We start from the raw sequence: 15,341 nt of genomic DNA, 5'->3' as shown, positions 1-15,341 counted from the left end.
TGCAGACCTCTGTGTGTTTCTTTGGGACTAAACAGATATGGGACCAGGCAGGATAGATATTGCAGTCACCACAGTGTTCTGCCTGCATGTTTGCCTGCAGCCAGAAGAGGGCACCAGATCTCATTCTAGATGGTTGTGAGCCACCATGTGGTTGCTGGGAATCAAACTCAGGACCTCTGGAAGAGTAGCCAGTGCTTTAAACCTCTGAACTATCTCTCCAGCCCCCTAAAAAATGTAACTTAAAAATGTCACCAAGCCTGACCACCTGAGTTGGAGTCCCCAGAACTCACATGGCACAAGGATAGAACTGGCTTCCAGAAGTTGTCTCCTGATCTCCAGATACATGCAGTGTGATGCACACCCTACACAAATAAATTCAATAAAGCCAATAAAAATATTAAATGGAATATGGAGGCCCCATGAAGAGCACCATCCTAACTGACAGGATGGAACAACCCTTCGGTGTCTAAGGCTAGTTAGTGTCAAGAATTTCTCTGAGGAGCTGGCTATTATGCTGACCTGTTTGTATTGGATATAGCATCAACTCCAACATGACCAAAGGAGAATCATATGGCCACAGCTTGGGGTATGAGTCACATAGCCACTCCTTTTCCAAGTCTGTTTCTAACTACTTTAGGTGCTGTTGCACTAGAAGTTCACACATCTGCTGCCGCCCAGTCATCTCTCATCTATTGCTTCCTGGTTTCCTGATTGCCTCAATATTCTCTTTCTTCCTTTCTTCCTTTCTTCCTTCCTTCCTTCTTTTCTTTTATTATCTTTTTTTGTTTTTTTTTTCTTTAACTTCATTTTGTTTTCAGGACAGAATCTCTCTGTGCAGCCCTGGCTATCCTAGAACTTTCTCTGTAGACCAGACTCAGAGATTTGCTTGTCTCTGCCTCTCAAGTGTTGGGATTAAAGGCATGTGCCACCACTGCCTGGATTTATTTTCATCTTTTTAAAAGAGTCTCATGCAACTGAAGATGGCCTCAAACTCAATATGTAGCTGAGAATGACTTGGATTTCTGCTTCCCTTGCCTGGATCTCCCACGTGATGACTCATGACCATGCGCCATCCTATCCTTTATGCACAAACTCAAGTCTGACTCTGTCTGGTCATGCCATGGCTCTTTCAAGGATTAGCTATGTGATGTTTGGAAACCATTGAACCTCTCTATGCCTTAGTTCTCTTATCCACAGGGTGGAGGTAATAAAGCATGGTAGTGCATACCTGTAATCCCAAAACTTGAAAGGTAGAGGCAGGAAAATGACAAGCTCTAGACCAGTCTGTTTTACATAGTGAGTTTCAGGACAGCAACGGCTATATAGAGAGACCCTGTCTCCAAAACAACCACCATAAAACCAACCAACCAACCAACCAACCAACCAGCCCAAGAGTTTGCTATGCCTCCCAGTGCCATCATTATTACGCTCCTCTGTTTCTGAAAGAGTAGACCTCCTTGAATTTACCACAAGATGGCAGTGTAGTAAGGTGAAAAGAGCAAGCTTGGTGAGCCACACAGTGCTGGGCAAAGCGTAGCCTGCTCTGCAGAGCAGTTGGCCTTGCTGGCTGAAGGCTGAGCTTGCAGGAAAGATGAACAGCATGTGGTGGGCCCAGGAACTAGAAATATAGTTGCTATTGAATTGCATGGCTTTCCCATCATCATAAAGGTGATGAATGGACGGGAGGTTGAGCCATTGGCGGTTGGAAACTATCTATATCAGGACTATTGCTCACAAAGATAATGATACAACCTAGAGGCAGACTCTGTGTGTGAGCCTGGATCTGGCTTTAAACTCCTGATCGTCCTTCCTTGGAGTCAGGCATGTGTCCGCTACTTCTTTTTATTATAGTTTTATTTTATGTGTTTGGGTGTTTTGCTGAATGCCCACAGAAGAGGGAACTGGATCCCACAGAACTGAAGAGAGTTGTGAGCCATCATCTGGGTGCTTGGATTCAAACCCAGGTCTTCTGGAAAAGGAGCCAGTGCTCTCAACAGCTGAGCTATCTCTCCATTCCAAGAAAGTATTTTACTGGTTTTACCTTGCCTCTTAAGAACATCAAAGGCTCCCTCTGCTGGACAACCGCTAAAGCTTGGGCTGAGCCCCAAAGACTGAAAAATCTAGGCTCAGTAAAGGTTGATTGCCCTTTAAGGGGCAGTAACTAGCTTCTGGTTGCCATGGAGACAACTAGCCACAGACTGACTGACCTCAATCAGCATGTCTTCCAAAGTTTTCCCCACAGGTAGGGAATGGGCTGTTGTTCTGTGGGTGGAAGGAGAAGGGATATTTCTCCCTTACAACCTAACCTGAGCGTGGTCTTAGTAAATTCAGCTCCTGGGGACAGGGATCAGAACTAGGGTGCCCTTCGTACCCTGCCTTTTCCCCAGGATCTGACATCTTATCTTCTCCTTCCTCTTGTAGGCTCCCGAGCCAAGGACAACCAACATGCAAGTCAGCCGCTGCAGCAGCAGCAGCAGCAGCAGCAACAACAACAACAACAGCAGCGTGAGCAACAGCCATTCCTAGAGGCCAATGCTGAAGCCATCAACTTCCTCGACTCCTTCCGTGAGCCAAAAGGTGGGGTGGGCATGGGAAGAGCTGCGAGTCTGGGGAAGAAGGAAGAGAGACTCAGCCCTGTCTCTCTCCACTGGATTTGCTCGGGTTTGTGGAGGGACAAGACTCTGGGGCGGGTCACCAGCTGGCACCTGCTGATGACAGGGAGCAGTTGCAAGGCTGGCAAGGAGATGGCAGACATGGCAAGGGGTAAGTGGGTGCTTTGGGGTCTAGAAGCTGGACCCGGAGAGAGCTTCTTTCACCAAACAGGGCTGGAGAAACTGCTGGTCTTCTTCCCCGAGACTCTGGCCATCGTCTCAGACACAGGGGAGCCTCAGGGAGAGCTGACCATCGAGGTGCAGAAAGGGAAGTACAAGGATGACCAGGGCATCCTGACCCACTGTCTCCTGGTTCACGCTTTTAGCCGAGGCTTCATCGATAAATCGCCATGCGGAAGCTCCCTCCTAGGTAGAGTTCAGCTGCCCTGTACCACAGCCCCTACCCCAGTCCATGTGTCCTCAGTCAGGACCTGCAGCCCTTGACTTTTGCGGGTACTAGGGCAAGAAGACATGGCGGGAAGGACAGAGCAAGGCTGACCCCCCTGTTATTTTCCCATGGCCATATTGCACCAGCCTGGGCCAGCCTTCCCTAGGGTCTATTTCAGACTCCTGTCTCCTGTGACGTCGGCACTTGCCTCCCTGTACCCCAGGCTACCTAACCAATAACCTGGAGCTAATGGAGCAGCACAGTCAAGAGTTCATTAAGGTACTGACTCCCAGCCACCCCTAGCCTTGCTTCCGGGTTGAGGGTAAGCAAGAACACAGACCCTTTGAGGGTGGGAGGACCCCAGGAAAGCATCACACTACTGTCACCCACCAATCTGCTCCTCTGTCACACACAGCTGGATGGCCAGCCACCTCCATTACTGCTATTAATGTTCTACAGAGCCCAGCCCACCGGGGCCTCCTCTGGCCTGAAAGCCTGAACACTTCCCAGGGCCCTGTGGCCTGGCCTTTCCCAGAGCCTGTCACCACTAACCCTTTCAGTGTCCTGGATCAAAACCCCTCACCCAGTCTTCAGTAACTTCCTCTATGGGGCCATGACCTAGCTAAACACAGATGACCTGGGCCTTCCGGGCTTCTCAGAGAATCTGTTTCCAGCTTCAAGCCTGTGTGCTGTTCCAAGATGTATCACTGTTTGCTTTCCTATCGCATAGTACGGTCTTACTCCTGACTGCCACCATAAATGGAAGCCTTCGTCCTTCCTTCCTTTTTTTGTTTTGTTTTTTGTTTTTCCAGATAAAGTTTGTGTCCTGGAACTCACTCTGAAGACCAGGCTGGCATCTAACTCAAAGATCCACCTGCTTCTGCCTCCCCAGTGCTGGGAATAAAGGCGTGCGTGCAACATTACCAACCAGCTCTTTCTTCTTCTTCTTCTTCTTCTTCTTCTTCTTCTTCTTCTTCTTCTTCTTCTTCTTCTTCTTCCTCTTCCTCCTCCTCTTCCTTCTCCTCCTCCTCCTCCTCCTCCTCCTCCTCCTTCTTCTTCTGACAGTCTCATAGCCAGACTGACCTCAAACTTGGATGACTAAGTTTGAGGTCAAATTTAGGATGACTCAAACTAAGGATGACTTTGAACCCCGATCCTGCTTTTCCCCTTCCAAGTGCAGGACCACTACATCAGGCTTTGAGACTTTTCATCCATCTGTTTGTCTGTCTTATTTTTAAGCTTTTTGCTTTATTGAGACAAGGATTGGAAGTAGACAAGGTTGGGTTCCAGCTTAATCCTCCTGCCTCAGTCTCTCAAGTGCTATGATTATAGAAAGTACATCACCATGGACAGCTGTTTGTCATTTTACATTTTTTCTTATTTGGGGGAGGACACATGTGGAAATCAGTCAGAAGGCAGCGTTTGGGAGTTGGTTCTCTCCTTCCACCGGAGACTGTGGGAGCCAGACTCCAGCTCCAGTTGTCACTTTTGTGTAGCGGGTACTCTTACCCACTGAGACCACGGAGACACCTTGCTGGCCCTGCTTATCATTTTTATTTTAGATCCAAGTCTTTACACTTCTATTTTGTTTTTTATAAAGAATAAGACTGAAGCTGGGTGGTGGTGGCGCACACCTTTGATCCCAGCACTCCAGGAAGTAGAGGCTGGCAGATCTTTGTGCAAGGCTAGCCTGGTTTACTCAGTGAGTTCCAGTACACCCAAGGGTACACAGTGAAATCCTGTCTCAAAAAACCAGCGAGAGAGAGAGAGAGAGAGAGAGAGAGAGAGAGAGAGAGAGAGAGGAGAGGAGAGAGAGAGAGAGAGAGAGAGAGAGAGAGAGAATAAGACTGGCCAGGCGGTGGTGGCACACGCCTTTAATCCCAGTGCTTGGGAGGCAGAGGCAGGCGGATTTCTGTGAGTTTGAGACCAGCCTGGTCTACAAGAGCTAGTTCCAGGACAGGCTCCAAAGCTACAGAGAAATCCTGTCTCGAAAAATTAAAAAAAAAAAAAAAAGAACAAGACTGATTTATCAGAGCTTGGGAGGTTGAGGCAGGAGAATTGCTGCAAGTACAAAACTATCCTGGGCTACATAGGGAGTTCCAGGTTATTCTGAACCACTTTGTCTCAGAAAAACAAAATACAAACAAACAAACAGAAGAAAGGGTGGGCACTGGCCTCTTAAGGGTGAGCGCTCTATTCACCATGTGCTCTGGCCTTCAGTTTCCCATGCTCCCCATGGAACGGAAGATGAGTATCCTGAAGCAGGATGACCAAATGGTTGTGACCAGAAGTGTCAAGGAGGGTGAGGTAAGAGTGTGAAGCCACATCAGGGACGAGCTTGTGTGAGGCCGGGTGCCCAGACCAAGCTCTTGAGACGCACTCCACACTCAACACCTCCTGCCTCTCCTGAGCTCCAGGCTCTGACTCAGATCTGCCCCAACAGGAAACTAAGACTGGAGTCTCCATCTTCCCCTGTCAGTCACTTAAGGGCTTTGTCTCCAGCGCCGCCAATCTGGTACTTCTGAGAGTGATGGCCTGGCAGAAGTCAGTGCCCAGCGGTGCTCGCTTCCTGGCCTTGGACACAGAGGGCAAACTCTGCTATTGCACCTATGTGAGTACTCTCTCTGGGCAAGGGAATTGGCCTGACACAGTGGTCCAGTATACTTGGGAGGGAAAAGCAGGGGAATCAGAAGTTCAAAGTCATCCTCAGCTACCTGTCAAGTTTGAGGTCAGTCTGGCTATGAGACTGTCAAAAAAAAAGAAAAAAGAAAAAAAAAAAAGAAAAAAAAAGAGCTGGGCAAACTAGAAGGATCACAAAGATCATGGAGGTGGGAAAGACAGATGTAAACGTGGAGAGAGCGGCTACCGAGGTGGGTGGGTATTAAGTCATGAGAGTAGAATGCCATAAGCCAGGGCAACAGCAATTAAGAACTACATTTAATAGAAGGAAGGTTGAGGATGGAGCAGGTGGAATTAGTGGGGAATAGGTGGGAAGCAACCTTCTTTGCATGAGCTTCAATACGGAAGAAAGAAACATAAAGTTATTCTGCTTTCTAAATATACATCCTCTAAGGCTGGAGAGATGAAGTGATGAAGCATGAGGACCTGAGTTTGACCCTCAAAACCATATATGTGGGTGCACACTTATAATCCCAGACCTGGAGAGGTAAAGACAGCCTGGCTGAATCAGGCAACCTCGGGTCCCAGTGAGACTCTGTTTCCCAAAAACAAGGTGAAGGTAGAGAGAGGACTCAGTGGTTAAGATCACTTACTGGTCTTGCAGAAGACCCGCGATCAGTTCCCAGCACCCATGTGGGAGCTCACAACCTTCTGTAATCCATGTTACAGGGGATCTAATGCCCTCCTCTTGCCTCTGAGCTCTGAGGGCATTAGGCACACACACACACACACACACACACACACACACACACACACACACAAAACACAGCATCTAAAGCCAGTCGTGTACCTATAATCTCAGTACTTGGGAAGTGGATACGGAAGGCCAAGCAGTTCCAAGTCATCGTCAGCTATCTGTTTATTACAAGGCCAGCCTGTGCTACATGATATCCTCTCAACAACAAAAATCATACCTTATCTAGGGTTTGAAAGTGCTAGGCAAATGTTTCACCTCAGTCCAAAGATATCTTTTTTTTTTCAACAGGTTGTGTGTGTGGGTGTGTGTGGGTGCGCGCGCATGCGTGTGTATGTGTGTGGTCCAAACTGGCTTTATCTTCTCAATCCTCCCACATTAACCTCCCAAATGCTGGGATTTCAATTGCACTTGTGTACACCTGGATGGCACACCTGACTTTCTGTGTGTGTGTGTGTATGTGTGTGTGCACTACAGGTTTGTGCAGGTGGAGGACAGTGATCAATGCAGGTCTTCCTTCCTTCCTTCCTTCCTTCCTTCCTTCCTTCCTTCCTTCCTTCCTTCCTTCCGCTTCTTTCCTTCTTTTGGTTTTTGACATAGGGTCTCTCTGTGTAGCCCTGACTGTCCTGGAACTTGCTCTGTAGACCAGGCTGACCTTGAACTCAGAGATCTGCCTGCTTCTGCCTGCCCGGCTCAGGATTTTTTCTAAAGCACTGTCTGCCTGGTGAGACAGGCCCTCTCATTGGACAGCACCTTCCACTCCACCCTGATGCTCGGCCCTGAAACAAAATAAGCCAGCTAGCAGCACTCCTCCATTGAGATGGCTTGGGCAGGGGGTGGCAGCGGGTGGCCAAAACTGGCTGTGAAGAATCCCCAACTTATCTATCTTTGTGGCGCGTGAGGAACTGAAATGCTAAGTATGTCTTCTCACTGGTGAGCAGGAATGAGGAGGATAGGGCTTGAGGAGACAGGGTCACCGTGGTGGGCAACCACCTCACCATAGCCCCCACTTTGGTTGCTGCAGGAATCCCTGGGCTTCCAGACAATGCAACTGGGCCACCAGCAGTCTGAGATGTTCATCGTGGAACAAACCATCCACTCTAAAGAGGACATCCCCTTCTCCTGTCAATTCTACCTGCTCTCTGATGGGTGAGCCACTGGTGGGGAGGACCGAGGTGATAGTGTCACATAAAGTATGAGTTGTCTGACCATGAAGAAAGGCTGGGCGGCGGTGGTGCACGCCTTTAATCCCAGCACTTGGGAAGTAGAGGAAGGCAGATCTCTGTGAGTTCAAGGCCAGCCTGCTCTACAAGAGCTAGTTCCAGAACAAGCTCCAAAGCTACAGAGAAACCCTATTTTGAAAAACAAGCAAACAAACAAAGAAAAAAGAAAGGACATTCATGGGATGGAGTGGGGCACAGGGGTCACTATTATTCCCGTGATACTGCCAGGAAAATGTGTAATTGAGGTCTGGGTGTACCTTTGCTTTGTCCAACTCAGTCTTCCCGCTTTAGTACCTTAGGTCCTGGACTATAAATGTGTGTTATCTTTTAAGGCAAGGCCTGATGCTTGCCATTGTCTGGGACAGGACCCAAGAACTACAGAGATAAGGAGAGGAAGCAGATTAAACAGGGGCCTCAAGGCAGCTCTCATGGGGACACCATAGTGTCTTACCTCAGCTGCCATGACAAAACACCACAAGATGAGCTGGGAACAGGTGTTCATGCGTGTCATCCCAGCCCTTGGGAAGCTGAGACAGGAGGGATGGTCCTAAGTTTGAGGGCTGTCTACAATAGTAAGAGCTCCAAAACAGGCAGGCCCAAGTTAAGAGTGGCTCGGCTGGGAAGGCAGCGAGGGAGCTTCCTGCCAAGTCTGATGACCTGAGTTCAATTCCTGGAAACCACAGGGTAGGAGAGAACCGACTCCTACAAGTTGTCACCTGGCCGGGCGGTGGTGGCGCACGCCTTTAACTCAGCTCTTTGAGAGGCCGAGGTAGGCGGATCTCTGGGAGTTCGAGGTCAGCCTGGTCTACAGAAGATAGTTCCAGGACAAGCTCCAAAGCTACAGAGAAACCCTGTCTCGGAAAAACAACCAACCAAACAAACAAACAAAACATAAAAAACAAGTTGTCACCTGACCTCCACACAAGCATGTGCCTGCCTGGTCACACACACACAGGATAAATTAACAGGATAAATTTAAAATAAAAATCACTGGATGGCTTAAACAATGGCCAGTAGGGTTGGTTCCTGCTGAGATTTCTGGCGGCTGCCACCACCCCCTGGGCCAGCGGGTAGACAGCTCTCTCTGCTTTCTCTTTCTGTTAGGAGGATGCCAATCCTCTGATTAGAGCCCTGCCATTATGACCTTCATCTAACCTTAGTCATCTCCCAGAAGGCTCCCATCACACTGTGGGGTAGTGGGTAGGTGCTGCAAGTCATTACCCTCAGCACCCTTCCGCCACCAGCCGGTGATACAGGAGACCCCCCAACTTATTCTGTATTACCCTGCAGGCACCTGGCTAAGAGAGTCCAGGTGGGCTCCCCGGGGTGTTGCATCATCACTAAGATGCCCCTCTTGAGGGAAGAGGGTAAGTGACTCGGGACAGGGAGGGACAGTGATGGGAAGGTGGGAGGAACCTGGCCTCTCTCTTGTTCGGGAAGGATCCAGCACTAGGGGTGGGACAGGGGCCTTCAATCAGGTGGAGAGGTGGCAGTCCTTCAGCCTCAGAGGGTTAGGATGGGCCTCTGCCATGAGTACTTCTCAGAACAAAGCCCCTACTTGAGAGTTTCTGGGATCATCCCCCCTGTGTGCGCCAGGGATGAGTACACAGTTCTCTTGCTCTCTCCACTTAGATGTGATTGAGCCTCCGCCCCAGTTTGCTAAGAAGCCCCTGGTGTGGGAGGAAGACCTGGAGTTATACTCGAAATTCCTGAACCGGAAGGTGAGAAGTGGCTGCAGCCAGCCTAGGGGTCCACCTGCTTCCTACTATGGACGGGGAGAGCCGAATGTACTTGTCTGGGAGATAAGGGGTCCCAGCCCAGGCGCTCCTGGTCAGCTCCGGTGGGTGACCGCTCCATGCCCCGCCAGGAGCAGCTGCGCCTCAGCCACACCAGCTATCTGCGGCAGCACCCTGAGGCCCAAGCGCTGATCTCCGACTTTTTGCTTTTCCTGCTGCTCCGCCGGCCGGACGACGTGGTCACCTTTGCTGCCGAGCACTTCGGGTCCTTCGACGTGCTGCGCCCGCCGATCCCTGCCCTGCGTTCCTCACACCGGCCCAGCCCTTTCCGCCCACTGGAGTCTGAGGAGGAGGAGGAGGAGGAGCAGGAGGAGGAAGAAGAAGAGGAGGAGGAAGAGGAAGAGGAGGAATACGAGGAGGAATACGAGGAGGAATACGAGGAGGAATACGAGGAGGAATACGAGAATGGCGACTACCTGTATGCCGCCGACGATGATGACTATGATGAAGACAACGACGATGTCGACGACGACGATGTCAACGACGTAGAAAGCGACGATGTCAAGGATAATGACGACGACGAAGTCGAAGACAATGACGACGATGACAGCCAGGATTTGGATCTGCTCAACCAGATTTTGGATCTGAAAAATGACTAGAAAGACGGCTGGGAGTGAGCCCCTGGGACTGGCAGGATCCTCGTTGCGGGTTCAGTGGGAGATAGCAGGGTCCTTCCCCCACCTCCACTCTGCCAGCAGGGACTGTCTCTGGCCAGCCCCTCTTGTTAAAAAATGTGAAGCTTTAACTTTGTTTACCCAGTGAGGTTCATCTTTTCTTCCTAGATGCTATTTTCACGGTTGTGACCGTTTCAGAGGAATGAAAATTAAGGCCTGTAGACAGATGTGTTGACAAACGCCTGTAGCCAGCGCTCAGGAGGCTGACACAGGAATACTGCTGAGAAGTTGGTAGCAAGCTAGGGCCACACGACAAGGCCCTGTCTCAAAATTAAACTAAAAATTAAGAGAAGATGGGGTGAGGAAGTGCGTTTGAGTCCTGTGTGGTAAGATCCTGTGGACAGGAGAGCAGGCTTTTAGCCTGGAGTTGGCCATGAAAGCCAGCAGTAGCACCCTGAATCTAAACACAATCACCACCACCTAGGAAAGAATGCAGGAATGTGAGCAGGGCCATGGAACACCCCTCGCCCTGCTCAGCTTCTTAATGCTTCCGTTCCTCCACCACCAGCCAGTACACACGAGACTCCCCCAGACTGTGCAAGGGCTCCCCAGTTACCCATAAAGAAGACAAACAAAACAGACAGGTACTCATCACTACCCCAGGTCCCTTGCTCGCCCCCAGTTCCGGCCAATGGCTTGTCTGTCTGATGATGGCCGTGGACTGGGATGATGGCCGTGGACTGGGATGATGGCCGTGGACTGGGATGATGGCTGTGGACTGGGATGATGGCTGTGGACTAGGATGATGGCCGTGGACTGGGATGATGGCTGTGGACTGGGATGATGGCTGTGGACTGGGATGATGGCTGTGGACTAGGATGATGGCCGTGGACTGGGATGATGGCCGTGGACTGGGATGATGGCCGTGGACTGGGATGATGGCTGTGGACTGGGATGATGGCTGTGGACTAGGATGATGGCCGTGGACTGGGATGATGGCTGTGGACTGGGATGATGGCTGTGGACTAGGATGATGGCCGTGGACTGGGATGATGGCCGTGGACTGGGTGGTGGCCGTGGACTGGGATGATGGCCGTGGACTGGGATGATGGCCGTGGACTGGGTGGTGGCTGTGGACTGGGTGGTGGTAGACAGGTCTTCCGAGGCAGTGGGTAGTTGGGGTGCAGGCACTGTGCCGCCATTAAGGCCTCTGGTCATCTGGCCTCAGCCTTGCTGCGTTAACATGAGAGAGCCTGGAGGAATAGTGAATGACTGGCAGGAGGCCGCAAGGCTGAGGAATATTAAGGGAGGAGGGCAGTGTCTGTCTCTCAAAGGACTCACTTCAGAAGACTTCAGAGAGAGCTGCCACTTGAGCCTTGCAAAAAAATATTTCTATTTATTTACTTTTGCTTTTCGCGGTGTCTCTGTGTAACAACCCTAGTTGTCTCTGAACTAGCTCTATAGACCAGGCTGGCCTTGAACTCACAGAGTTCTACCTGCCTCTGCCTCCCAAGTGCTGGGATGTCAAGTACAGAACAGCACACCTGGTTCAGCAGTTACATCCTTAAAAATACATTCTGACTAATGGAATTATTGAATCGCTTTGAAGGCTTTTGTCATATTGTATATTGTACCTCAGCATTGTCAAGGGCCCATGGGCATTTCAGGAAGAGGAAGGGACCTGAACAAAAGCAAACTGGAAGCAGATACAGCCGGCACAGCTTTCTACTGAGCCAGGTGTGGCGCGTGGTCCTGTAACTCAGGCTGCTTAAGAGATGGAAACAGAAGGATGACAAAGTCAAGGATTGTTTAGGCTACAGAGTGAATTCCAGGTCAGCCTTAACAATTTAGTTAGGTCTTGTCCCAAAACAAGAAGTTAAAAAAAAAAAAAAAACAAGAAAAGGAGAGGGGTAAGCTGGGGATATAACTCAGTGGTAGAGCACCTAGCTACTACCGTTGAGGACCTAGTACTGAAAACAATGAACAAACCCAGGCTGTTTATCCTTATGAAGGTGCAGAGTAGTCCTCTGTTGGGCTTTCCTTTACTAATCATTTGACTAAATCTCATGTTTTCTGGAGACCATCACCATGATGAAACCAACTCCTGCTTAATTGGGACATCTCCATCTGAAATGCTCTACTGTTTAATCACAATAGCCTGTAGTTTAGTTAGGAACTCTCTATGGAGTGAGCTCCAGGACCATGAAAAGGTTTTGCTGACTGAATTAGTCCATCAAGACTGTTATAAGAAAATACCCCGGGGCTGGAGAGTTGTTTTAGCGATTAAGAGGCCTTAAAGGACCCAGATTTGATTCCCAGCACCCACATGAAGGCTCATCTCTTTCTCAGGCACCAGGCATGCATGTGATGCACAGACACGCATGCAGACAAGGCACTCATATGAATAAAATAAATCTAAAACATTAAAAAAATAAAGAAAATGCCTCGAGCCCAGTGTGGTGGCACATACCCGTAATACCGGCACTTGGGAGGCTGAGACAGGAGAATCTTGAGTTTAAGGTCAGCCTGTCGATGAATGGAAACCCTGCCTACACACACACACACACACACACACACACACACACACACACACAAAAGAAAATGAAAACAAAATATCTAAACTGTGAAATCTATAAGCAACAGAAACAGAAATTTAGCCAGGCATGGTGGTATATACCATGATTTATTTATTATGTGTGTACGTATACATATGCATATGCAAAGCCCTCAGCGTCCAGAAGAGGATCAGATCCCCTAAAGCTGGAGTTATAGGCAGTTGTAAGTGGCCTGACATGGGTATTGGGAACTGGACTTGGGTCCTCTGAAAAAGCAATAAATGCTCTTAACTGCTGAGTCATCTCTCCAGCCCAGGTCTGCCTACTTGTTAGTTTGCTTGCTTGGTTTTTGTTTTCTGTTTTTGATTGCTTGATTGTTTGGGGGTGTTGAGACAGGGACTCATGAAACACAGGCTAGCCACCTCTCCCGTGCCTACTGTGTTCAGATCTACGTCACCACTCTGTTCCTGCTGGGGACACTCTATTAAATGAGCTATTTCCCCCGCTAGCCCCTCACACCTCTCGTTATAAGGGCAGTAATCCCATTTATGAAAGTAGAACCCATGTGACCTATAACACCCCCAAGGGTCCTGCCTCTTAATGCCATCATCACCTCGGTAGTAACTTAACACACAATGTTGTGGGGTCACAAATCTTCAGACGATAATGATGAGCCACTGTGAGCATCAGTGTTCATGACATTTGGAGTTCCAAAGAACCGCCCAACAGTGGTGGCGCACGCCTTTAATCCCAGCACTCGGGAGGCACAGGTAGGTGGATCTCTGTGAGTTCGAGGCCAACTGTCTACAGAGCGAGTTCCAGGACAGGCTCCGAAGCTACACAGAGAAACTCTGTCTCAAAAAACAAAAACAAAAACAAAACAAAACAACAGAGTTACCTATAGGAAACCTGATGGCATTCCAAAGAACTGATGTCAGTCACCTCAGTTATAGCCCAGTGCAGAAGAAGGCTGTTCTTTTGTTCCCAGCTGCCCAGACCCAAATAGTCACAGAGATTATATTAATTACAATACTGCTTGATCTTTTAGCTCAGGCTTTTTATTGGCTGGCTTTTACATCTTAAATTAATCCATTTCTATTAATCTATGTATCACCATGAGGCTGCGGCCTACTGGTAGGGTTCTGGTGGGCATCCTTCTCCTTTGGCAGCTACATGGAGTCTCTTTGACTCTGTCTACTCACTCTATATATCTTCCAGCCTGGCTATATTCTGCCCTGCCATAGGCGAAAGTAGCTTCTTTATTAACCAATAGCAATAAAACATATTCACAGCAGGCAAAGGGGAATCCCACGTCAGTTCAGGCTGGTTCTAAAGTCACTTTGTTGTCCAGGCTGACCTTGAACTTGTGGTAATCCTCCTGTATCCTCTGCCCAAGTTCCATAATGGCAGGCATGTAACACTATACCCAGTCAACATGATGCTTTGGGGGTTATCTATATTATCTAAAGCATCAGAATTCCATGACGTTTTAATCTCAAGCCATATTCTATTACATATCTATACTATATGGTATCTATCCATGTGTTGACAGACGTGTGGGTATTTTCCCCTCCTGGGCTAATGTAAATAATGTTGCTAGGAGCTGGTGTTCAAACATCTGTTTGCATTTCCACTTTTACTATAGTTGGAATACTGACATGGACCCAATGTCATGAACCATTATCCTGGGCCGTGACATCCTCACTTTCTCTGGATTCATTCACTGTGAAAGGGTGCACAGACTTGTGGGTCTATTAAGTCCCGTGCAGCTGGTTCACATGTGGGTTCCATTTCTACCCCATTGCAGCACCACAAGTTTACAACCACATCCCTCCTCCACCTGATTTATCCCTAACTTGGGGCAACCGCAGATCTGATCTTCATTTCTAGGATGTTGCTGTTGTAAAAGTACTATTTAAATGGGACGACAAGGGCTGGGGAGATGGCTCAGAGGGTAAGAGGATTTGCTCTGCCAGCGTGAGGACCTGAGTTCTAATCCTCAGCACCCATATAAAAGAGTCAGGCATGGCTGAAAAGCTGGAATTTGGAGACAGGTGGATCCTGAGGCCAGCCAGCTTGACAAAATGGTTAACTCCTGTTTCAGAGGCATATGTACGCCAGCATTCTACCACTTAGGGTAAGACAGAGAGTGAGCGAGGAAAACACTTAATATATTGGTCTGGGATCTGCATGAGCGTGCAACAGTGCACAGTCACACACTCACATATATCACACATATCCACACACCCACCATCCCCAAGGTGCTCTCTTTTTCTCAGCACACACACACACACACACACAGATACAAGGCACATACCTATAATCTCAGCGCTCAGGATGCAGAGGCAGGAGGATTGTGAGCGTGAAGCCAGTCTGCACCACATAGACTCTGTCTTGAAAAAGCCACGGGTCAATGGCAGGACACTTGCCTGATGTGTGCAAGGCTCACTCGGAACTCTCTACTCTCCTGTGTAAGCCTCTGGAGTACTGGGGATGGAGACATGTGCTATCATGTTGAACTAATAGGTAAGCTTTTGAAAGTGACCTTTTTTTTAACCTAAGTACGTGCTATGCCAGCACTCTGCTACTAAAGTACTTCCCTACTATGGTTTTACTTTGCATTTTGATATAGGGCTTCACTAAATTGTTGGAACCTGGCACTCAGTCGACAGCCCAGGCAGGCTTTGAACTTTATTTTTTTTTAAAGATTTATTTATTAAGCCCAGCGGTGGTGGCACACA

At 48.9% G+C, this 15,341-nt stretch overlaps 1 protein-coding gene across 1 annotated transcript; it reads left to right on the top strand.

Annotated features, from left to right (window-relative positions):
* Positions 1-2,217: 2,217 nt before the first annotated feature.
* On the top strand, positions 2,218-10,815 carry LOC119821969 (ciliogenesis associated TTC17 interacting protein). The gene is made up of 10 exons (XM_038341049.1): positions 2,218-2,242; positions 2,422-2,565; positions 2,824-3,021; positions 3,263-3,318; positions 5,260-5,346; positions 5,483-5,650; positions 7,437-7,561; positions 8,926-9,002; positions 9,268-9,356; positions 9,503-10,815. Exons 1-10 carry the CDS (start codon positions 2,218-2,220, stop codon positions 10,028-10,030), a joined length of 1,497 nt encoding a protein of 498 aa, XP_038196977.1. The 3' UTR covers positions 10,031-10,815.
* The last annotated feature ends 4,526 nt before the right edge of the window (positions 10,816-15,341 follow it).

Source organism: Arvicola amphibius, chromosome 8 (assembly GCF_903992535.2).
Source record: "Arvicola amphibius chromosome 8, mArvAmp1.2, whole genome shotgun sequence".
Taxonomy (NCBI): Eukaryota; Metazoa; Chordata; class Mammalia; order Rodentia; family Cricetidae; genus Arvicola; species Arvicola amphibius.
This window is presented reverse-complemented; position numbering and strand designations above follow the sequence as displayed.

What these genes read in the sequence shown, in the direction of transcription:
- LOC119821969 (XM_038341049.1), top strand. Translation starts at nt 2,218, where the DNA reads ATGTCTTCCAAAGTTTTCCCCACAG. An exon ending in TTCCAAAGTTTTCCCCACAG is followed by an intron (nt 2,243 to 2,421) that starts GTAGGGAATGGG and finishes TTCCTCTTGTAG; the next exon opens with GCTCCCGAGCCAAGGACAAC. An exon ending in CAACTTCCTCGACTCCTTCC is followed by an intron (nt 2,566 to 2,823) that starts GTGAGCCAAAAG and finishes TTCACCAAACAG; the next exon opens with GGCTGGAGAAACTGCTGGTC.